Source organism: Ctenopharyngodon idella, chromosome 2 (genome assembly GCF_019924925.1).
Source record: "Ctenopharyngodon idella isolate HZGC_01 chromosome 2, HZGC01, whole genome shotgun sequence".
NCBI classification, from domain to species: Eukaryota; Metazoa; Chordata; class Actinopteri; order Cypriniformes; family Xenocyprididae; genus Ctenopharyngodon; species Ctenopharyngodon idella.
Window position 1 is genome coordinate 19357114 of NC_067221.1, and position 10338 is coordinate 19367451.

The 10338-nt window shown below is 38.2% G+C and overlaps 1 protein-coding gene across 5 annotated transcripts in view; it reads left to right on the forward strand.

Moving 5' to 3' along the window:
- Nucleotides 1-2535, forward strand: part of greb1l (GREB1 like retinoic acid receptor coactivator) — a 57320-nt gene extending 54785 nt beyond the window's left edge. For all 5 annotated transcript variants that reach the window (XM_051916004.1, XM_051916019.1, XM_051916029.1 and 2 more), the window contains exon 34: nt 470-2535. In XM_051916004.1, coding sequence (XP_051771964.1) covers nt 470-633 — 164 coding nt within the window. In that variant the 3' untranslated portion in view covers nt 634-2535. The remainder of the gene's footprint in view (nt 1-469) is intronic.
- Nucleotides 2536-10338: the final 7803 nt, after the last annotated feature.

Consider the following 10338-nt stretch of genomic DNA (forward strand, 5'->3'; position numbering starts at 1 on the left):
AACTTATTGCTCCAAAATCCCACTCTGCATATTAAAGAGATAGTACACACAAAAATTAAAATTCTATCATTTACTCACACTCAAGTTGTTCCAAACCTGTATGAATTTTTTTCTTCTGCTGAACACAAAAGAAGATATTTTGAAGAATGTCAGTAACCAAACAGTTGATGGTTCCCTTTGAATTCCATAGTTTTTTTTTTTTTTTTTCATTCTGTGGAAGTCAATGAGGCCCATCAACTGTTTGGTTACCCATATTCTTCAAAATATCTTCTTTTGTGAAGAAAAAAATTCATACAAATTTGGAACAACTTGAGGGTGAATAAATGACAACAGAATTTTAATTTTTGGGTGCACTATCCCTTTAAATATTAACGTTCACTAGAGCTGCTATAAAAGTAATAGCACATCTCTCTAAGGACTTCCAATAAGAAGCTTTAAATCATCATCATTTCTTTCACTCATCCTGCAGGTGCCACGCTGTGTGTGATCTGTCAGGACCGGAGCTCTTTGCGTCAGACTATTGTGCGTTTGGAGCTGGAGGATGAGTGGCAGTTTCGTCTGCGAGATGAGTTTCAGACGGCCAACTGCAGCGAGGACCGTCCCCTCTACTTCCTCACAGGCCGCCATATCTAATCTCAACATCTCCGTTTCCCTTCAACCATTTGGCCAACGCATAGAGAAGATGTTTTCCAGCATCATAACTCTCGAACTCTGATAAAGAGAATAAGCCTTGATATTCTCATGGGGTCTCCAGTCAGCACTACCTCGGATGACATTTGAGGATAGATACTCTGAAGAAATGTCCAAGTGACAGATACTACGCAGGATACAGATGTTGTGCGTTTGCCTTGTGTGTTTTCCCTTTTTTTAATTTTGAAAAAGCTTTCAGGACATTGTTTGTTGGTGATTTTGCGTGTCCTAACACGCAAGGACAATGCGACGGACATCCTTAGATATGTCCTATATATATATATATAAATCTCAGGGTTTTTTGTCTCAAGACAAAAGGACTTACTACTGCTCTTCTTGCCTGCTTTATGTACTTTTCATCATCAACGCCATTTACCAAAGACTTATAAACTCCTCAAGATGGAAGCTCACATGACAGCACATGATGATTTTAGATGTGTAGTCTTGGTGGAATTTCATTGGGTAATCCCAACCCATGTCATCAAGGTGAAAAAAACTAAAAATCTTTTATCTTGCCAAAGATATTACCTGACGTAATCCAAAACACCATTCCTTGCTCCTCAGAGTTGTCAGTCATCCAAGTTCGGATGTTTCAATTAACCCACAAAGTTCACTTACTGATATCAACATTCGCTATATCTAAAGAAAGCTATTTATGATCTTCTCGATTCCGGCCTTCAACAGCCGATGTGTGCCGGTGTTCATGATTGTAAAAGCTAGTTAGTACATGCCTGATGTATTAACCACCTCTTTATGCTTTAACTGAGGTCATTGAGTCAAAAGGTCATTTTGTCTGAAGTTAGCATCTATTAATCATCATATTTCATTGAAACATTCTTATTTTGAAATAGCTGGGAATGTTTTGGAGTTGCACACTGTAAATGTCTTAAGATGATGACACAATCCCAAACTCCACTCCAAAAAGAGACAATTAATATTAGTGAAACAGGAAAGACAATGCCCATTTCATAAGGATAACTAACTAGCTAGCTAGCTAGCTAGCTTATATGGTATGTCTGAGAATATGAATGTTCAGGAATGGATTATCTTTTGATGTTTAGGACTTTTTGGATGTTAAAAGAAAAAGCTTTGTTTACATTTTAAGAAATGCCGATATTATTAATATATATGACAGACTTTTTTGTCACTTTGGATTCTGGCTAGTTTTACTGAAGAGTCACTTTGAGCCGCATGTGTCACGGATCAAATGCATTCTTTTATTTTTCCATGGCACAGAGAATCTACCTAGGACCCATTAGTTTCTGTTTCGGGTGATTTATTTAAAATTAGAAAAATTGATCCCTTTTTCGAGGGATTGTTTTATTTATTGAACAAGCTTCTTGGACTGATAATCATTGAAATATCAAGAATGTTTTGCTAGGTCAAGTCCTTGAATTCGTCACCAAAAGCTTTGCACACTTCCATTGAAACTATGTACAGATGATGTATTAAAAATGATCTAATGTAAACGAAAAAAGCAGAACAAGTATATGGATTACATTACTTGCCAGTATGAACCAACTGGAGTGTTTAGTAAAAACTGCATCAGGTCCCATAATGATGCTGACTGTAATGATGAAGAAAGCCAAATACCCACTGGACAACCTTTAGAATGTGTCTCATTTGTAGATAATTAGATGTGCACATAAATTATGCAATTTGCTTCTCACAATCTTTGCATCTTTCCTGTCAGCTGTGAATATTCTGAACATATGTAGCACCAAACCATTTGAAATCTTCTACCTCATGATCTACTGGCCGGCTTTGGTTTAGTAAACATTTGATTTCAGAATCATGTTCTTATTGCTGTTGAGATAAATGAATGTAATAAAGTGTTATCATCAACCTTACTGTGTTTGTGTGAGTCTTTCAGACAAAAATGTAGAAAGCTCAACTAATCATGTGACCTTTTCAACCTTACATAATGTTCTTCTTGTGGACTGATGTGAGTCAGTTTAATTAAATGACAAAACAGAATCTCTAAATAATCTTGAGTTCTGATCCTCGAGTTCTGAGCGGTGTTCCTAGATCACTAACGTTCATAGATCTGATCGTAGATGGCACAAAATCTCATCTATGGCTACACTATTTTTTATTTTGTCATTTCATTTGAATATCAACATTTGTGAGATTTAGTCAGTCGAAACAGTTTTGAGGTTAATTGATCTAATTTTGTGTCTGTAAAATAGTGATCCATGACACTGTATTAAGTCTATTTGTTAATGAGGGATTTGTTGACACAATGTTTTTAGATTTGTGGAGTAAAAGTTAAAGTATTCATTTTGAAGTAAAAAGATAAAACAGACCCCATTATTGTAATTAATGGGGTTATTATTTAATATTTCTAAAAATTAGATGTACAGACATTTCAGACATCTTTGCATGCTTTCAGTAAAACCTATTTAGTAATTGAGTGAAATCATTCAATTTGATTTCACAATGTTTTTATTATGATATATTATCTTCAATTAAAATATAGGCAATTAAATATGTAATTTTTCATATGCCTGTATATAAGCCATAGAATAATACACTATATTGCCAAAAGTATTGGGACACCCCTCCAAATCATTGAATTCAGGTGTTCCAATCACTTCCATGGCCACAGGTGTATAAAATCAAGCACCTAGGCATGCAGACTGCTTCTACAAACATTTGTGAAAGAATGGGTCGCTCTCAGGAGCTCAGTGAATTCAAGCGTGGTACCGTGATAGGTTGCCACCTGTGAAATAAGTCAATTCGTGAAATTTCCTCACTACTAAATTTTCCACGGTCAACTGTTAGTGGTATCATAACAAAGTGGGAGCAATTGGGAACAACAGCAACTCAGCCACGAAGTGGTAGGCGACGTAAAATCACAGAGCAGGGTCAGCGCATGCTGAGGCACATAGTGCGCAGAAGTCACCAACTTTCTGCAGAGTCAATAGCTACAGACCTCCAAACTTCAGGTGGCCTTCAGATTAGCTCAAGAACAGTGTGTAGAGAGCTTCATGGAATGGGTTTCCATGGCCAAGCAGCTACATCCAAGCCTTACATCACCAAGTGCAATGCAAAGCGTCGGATGCAGTGGTGTAAAGCACACTGCCACTGGACTCTAGAGCAGCGGAGACGTGTTCTCTGGAGTGACAAATCACGCTTCTCTGTCTGGCAATCCGATGGATGAGTCTGGGTTTGGCAGTTGCCAGGAGAACGGTACTTGCCTGACTGCAGGGGGATTATGGTGTGGGGTTGTTTTTCAGGGATTGGGCTTGGCCCCTTAGTTCCAGTGAAAGGAACTCTTAATGCTTCAGCATACCAAGACATTTTGGACAATTTCATCCCCTTCCTGTTCCAACATGACTGCGCACCAGTGCACAAAGAAAGGTCTATAAAGACATGGATGAGCGAGTCTGGTGTGGAGGAACTTGACTAGCCTCAACCCGATAGATCACCTTTGGGATGAATTAGAGTGGAGACTGTGAGCCAGGCCTTCTCGCCAACATCACTGCCTGACCTCACAAATGCGCTTCTAGAAGAATGGTCAAAAATTCCCATAAACACACTCCTAAACCTTGTGGAAAGCCTTCCCAGAAGAGTTGAAGCTGTTATAGCTGCAAAGGGTGGGCCAACTCCATTAAAGTTCATGTGCACGTAAAGGCAGGCGTCCCAAAACTTTTGGCAATATAGTGTATTTCCTTTCAGATAAATCTCTTTTACTGGTATTCTGCTTTGTCTGTCATTGGTTATTCAATTATTATCAACTAAATTTTCAAAATAAAATTTTAAATATAATAGTTTATTTATGGAACTCAGGGGTTAGGGTTCAGGGTAAGTTGGCCCCCTACCTGTGCAGGGGCCATCTTACCCCTCTTTTAATATTTGACATGTTGTGCTATAACAACTAAATTAGCCAATGTTTCTACTTATTTCCTTTAATAGAGCATTGGCTGATGCATTACCATAATCCTGCACATGCTAAACTTAAAAGTAAAAAGTAAAAGTAAGTTTAAAAGTAAATCCACATTGTTCTTAAGGGGGCATTTTTCATTAAAGGATCATTCCATTTTGTCATTTTGCCAACATTATGGGAATGTTAGTTTTAAACATTCTCTGAACATTTAAAAAACATTACACAAACGTGCAATTAAACGTACGTATATAAACAATGTTTTTTGCTAACATTTTGAGAACATTATTAAAGACAAGATAACTGAACGAACATTCTATTAACGTTACTCGAAAAAGGTTTGCTCATAATTTTTGGGTAAGCCTTGCCAGAACTTTAGGTGAAGTTCTGAGAATGTTCCCTGTTCCCATCCCTCAAGTGCAATTCCAGATATCGCTGACTGATCATTACACTCACAGAATTTCCTGGTACAAAGGTAATTGTGACCGCAACTGTCAAAATGTTAATCATATTAACTTCTCTGTTGTATAAATGGAACGGGTGAACAACGTGATATATTTCTTGACTAGCCTAATTATAATAACGCAATGCAATAATACCTTACTGTGTTTTATTGATTTTAACACATTTATAGCTTCCATAACACAGTTGTATATGTTTACTGTGCTATTGACTACTGAGTCAAATCATCAATCATCAACCAATAATGAACCTTGTATACAGTCCCCTCTGTCCTAAATATTGTGGGACTCTGTATAAAATCAGACCACGGTTCAACCCAAGAGATATAATGAACTTTAACCCTATTAAAGCAGTGTGACATATTATCAGTCCATTCAGGTTGTCAAGATATCCTCATGATGACTGCCAAGGGTGAAAGCATGTGGGTGGTTTTATGTGTTTTTAGAGTGAGGCACTTGAGTGAAGTGTAAACCATAGAGTTGGAAATAAATCTGGCAGTCTGTTTTGATGCTTTAGTACATCCTATTATAGTTTGAAGAGCCTAGATGCCCTACTTACATGCCCAAACACACACAGTTTCCTTACTTTGGTACATTTGCGATGCAGACATATGCTCTGTTAGAGACAGACATACTGGCTAATAATAAACGGTTAAATATTATGCAGTAAAAGTCAATGTATCTTGTAGAAGCCAAAAGAATTGGAGATAATTGTTTATTACAAAAAAGTACAGTATATCAGATATCAGATGATAATACCATAGTACAACCCGAATTCCGAAAATGTAGGGACGTTTTTTAAATTTGAATAAAATGAAAACTAAAAGACTTTCAAATCACATGAGCCAATATTTTATTCACAATAGAACATAGATAACATAAATGTTTAAAGGGAGAAATTTTACACTTTTATCCACTAAATCCATTTCAAATTTGATGCCTGCTACAGGTCTCAAAAAAGTTGGCACAGGGGCAACAAATGGCTGAAAAAGCAAGAAATTTTGAAAAGATTCAGCTGGGAGAACATCTAGCAACTAATTAAGTTAATTGATATCAGGTCTGTAACATGATTAGCTATAAAAGGGATGTCTTAGAGAGGCAGAGTCTCTCAGAAGTAAAGATGGGCAGAGCTGTGAAAGAGTGCGTGAAAAGATTGTGGAATACTTTAAAAACAATGTTCCTCAACGTCAAATTGCAAAGGCTTTGCAAATCTCATCATCTACAGTGCAGAACATCATCAAAAGATTCAGAGAAACTGGAGAAATCTCTGTGCATAAGGAACAAGGCCGAAGACCTTTATTAGATGCGCGTGGTTTTCAGGCCCTCAGACGACACTGCATCACTCATCGGCATGATTGTGTCAATGACACTACTAAATGGGCCCAGGAATACTTAAAGGAACCACTGTCGGTAAACACAATCCGCCATGCCATCTGCAGATGCCAACTAAAGCTCTATCATGCAAAAAGGAAGCCATAAGTGAACATGGTCCAGAAGCGCTGTCGTGTCCTGTGGGCCAAGGCTCATTTAAAATGGACTGTTTCAAAGTGGAAAAGTGTTCTATGGTCAGACGAGTCCAAATTTGACATTCTTGTTGGAATTCACGGATGCCATGTCCTCCAGGCTAAAGAGAAGGGAGACCTTCCAGCGTGTTATCAGCGCTCAGTTCAAAAGCCAGCATCTCTGATGGTATGGGGGTACAGAAGTGCATATAGCATGGGCAGCTTGCATGTTTTGGAAGGCACTATGAATGCTGAAAGGTATATAAAGGTTTTAGAGCAACATATGCTGCCCTCCAGATGACATCTATTTCAGGGAAGGCCTTGACGATGCAAAACCACATACTGCAGTTATTGCAACAGCATGGCTTCGTCATAGAAGAGTCCGGGCGCTGAATTGGCCTGCCTGCAGTCCAGGTCTTTCACCTATAGAGAACATTTGGCGCATCATTAAGCGAAAAATACGTCAAAGAATACCACAAACTCTTCAGCAGCTGGAAACCTATGTCAGGCAAGAATGGGACCAAATTCCAACATCAAAACTCCAGAAACTCATAACCTCCATGCCCAGATGTCTTTACGCTGTTTTGAAAAGAAGAGGAGATGCTAGACCATTTTGTGCATAAAATTGTAAAATTTATCAGTTTAAACATTTGTTATGTTATCTATGTTCTATTGTGAATAAAATATTGGCTCATGTGATTTGAAAGTCTTTTAGTTTTCATTTTATTCAAATTTAAAAAACGTCCCAACTTTTCTAGAATTCGGGTTGTACATAATGGTTAACATAATGGTTTAATGTACCATAGTATTTATACAAAGTAATTCAAAGTATACCATTGTAATACCATGGTACAAGAACATGTCCCCATCTGGCTGGATGTTTATAATGAAATTATAATTTAGCAGACTGCTAGATTTGCTATACAGTCATGAGTTTAGCAGGCTGCCTTCTAGTCTGGATGAGATTTAAAACAGAAAAGAACTTGGTAAGGAATGTAGGTCAAAGTTCTTCCAAACAACATCTGTATCAAATGCATCTGAAGTTTATCAGCAGGGATTTAGATCATGTCATGATCACAGCTGTTCAGACGGCACATCTGTGATGATTTTTAAATATTTTTCTACAGCATAACAGGAAGATGAATAAAAAAATCTCATTTCATTTTCTCAAATTTTACACAAATTGTGTTGACTGCATCAAGCCGCTTTTCCACCATCGGGCCGAACTGTTCTAAGAACATCAAGGAACAGTTCCAGTTATATAGTTATATTATATGTACCTGTCTCTTGCCTGGCTATTGGCTTCTCTGAAGCTGGCCAAGCGTACTTATTAAAATTAAAAGAAATATCTGATCATTCTCCATAATGCGGTCACTATTTACATCTCATACCGTCTGTAAACTCTTGTATTGGCAAAGAGTGACACATATGTATTCATTCAAAAGAGCTCTATTATCAACAGTGGAAAGTGAAACCATATCCGATTTCAACTTTAAGATCTTAGATGTCTAATTCAGTAGGCTATACACTTTGCGCGATGTTCCGCTATGTTCATATATTTGTTCAGAGGTTGAGCCTATTGATTTGGTCTTATAAGGAGATTGTTGGTCACCTAAAGCCAACTATATGTCCCCAGGATGTTATCCTGCCTCTTTTTCTTAGACAAATCAAATCTATTTCTAATCTACCTTTTATCTCAAAGATTCTTGAAAAAGTTGTACTGTTTCAATTACAGTCTTATTTGACTGTAAATTCTGGTTTTAAAGCATCACACAATACTGAATTAGCTCTTTTAAGAGTCTCAAGCGATATTTTTACTGAAACCGACTCTGGGAAATCTATGGCTTTAGTCCTATTAGATCTAAGTTCTGCCTTTGATTTGGTCGACCATGAGGTCCTGTTGACCTATTTGGTGATATCAGTGGGCCTTCATGGGATGGTATTGCAGTGGTTCTGATCCTATTTGACTAACAGGTGCTTCACTGTATTGTGGAGTACCACAGGGATCAGTCCCCGGGCTGGTTTTGTTTTCCTTGTATATGCTCCCTTTAGCCTTTTTAATAAGTACGGAGTGTCCTTTCACCTATATGCTGATGATACTCAAATCTATCTTCCCATAAAGCATAAATGATAAAAATGACCGCTATTGGCCTGCTTAAAAGAACTCAAGCTTTGGATTTCAAGTAATTTTTTAAACCTAAATGAAAATAAAACTGAAATAATTCTATTCGGGCCTAAGGAGAACTGTGTTGTTGACCTTGACCTTGGTTGTCTTGCCCCATAGGATACACACTGTGCTAAACTCACTAAACTCTCTCAGTCCCGTTTACAGCTGGTGTAAAATGCAGCTGCCAGACTCCTCACAGGGACTTGCAAGTATGTGCCTGTTACTCCTATTTTAATTGCATTGTACTGGCTTCCCTGTAAATATAGGATCGATTTTTAAATTCTACTGTATGTTTACAAAGCCCTCAACAATTTGGCTCCCCAGTATCTGACTAATTTGCTCCATCCATATACTCCCTCCAGAACTCTGAGATCTTGTGATCTTGGCTTACTTTTTGTGCCTAGATCCAGACTCAAAAATGAGGTGATCATGCCTTTGTGATCACTGGTCCGAAACTCTGAAATTTAATAAAACAATATACAGGTGCTGGTCATATAATTAGAATATCATCAAAAAGTTGATTTATTTCACTAATTCCATTCAAAAAGTGAAACTTGTATATCATATTCATTCATTACACACAGACTGATATATTTCAAATGTTTATTTCTTTTAATTTTGATGATTATAACTGACAACTAAGGAAAATCCCAAATTCAGTATCTCAGAAAATTAGAATATTGTGAAAAGGTTCAATATTGAAGACACCTGGTTCCACACTCTAATCAGCTAATTAACTCAAAACACCTGCAAAGGCCTTTAAATGGTCTCTCAGTCTAGTTCTGTAGGCTACACAATCATGGGGAAGACTGCTGACTTGACAGTTGTCCAAAAGACGACCATTGACACCTTGCAAAAGGAGGGCAAGACACAAAAGGTCATTGCAAAAGAGGCTGGCTGTTCACAGAGCTCTGTGTCCATGCACATTAATAGAGAGGCGAAGGGAAGGAAAAGATGTGGTAGAAAAAAGTGTACAAGCAATAGGGATAACCGCACCCTGGAGAGGATTGTGAAACAAAACCCATTCAAAAATGTGGGGGAGATTCACAAAGAGTGGACTGCAGCTGGAGTCAGTGCTTCAAGAACCACTACGCACAGACGTATGCAAGACATGGGTTTCAGCTGTCGCATTCCTTGTGTCAAGCCACTCTTGAACAACAGACAGCGTCAGAAGCGTCTCGCCTGGGCTAAAGACAAAAAGGACTGGACTGCTGCTGAGTGGTCCAAAGTTATGTTCTCTGATGAAAGTAAATTTTGCATTTCCTTTGGAAATCAGGGTCCCAGAGTCTGGAGGAAGAGAGGAGAGGCACACAATCCACGTTGCTTGAGGTCCAGTGTAAAGTTTCCACAGTCAGTGATGGTTTGGGGTGCCATGTCATCTGCTGGTGTTGGTCCACTGTGTTTTCTGAGGTCCAAGGTCAACGCAGCCATATACCAGGAAGTTTTAGAGCACTTCATGCTTCCTGCTGCTGACCAACTTTATAGAGATGCAGATTTCATTTTCCAACAGGACTTGGCACCTGCACACAGTGCCAAAGCTACCAGTACCTGGTTTAAGGACCATGGTATCCCTGTTCTTAATTGGCAAGCAAACTCGCCTGACCTTAACCCCATAGAAAATCTATGGGGTAT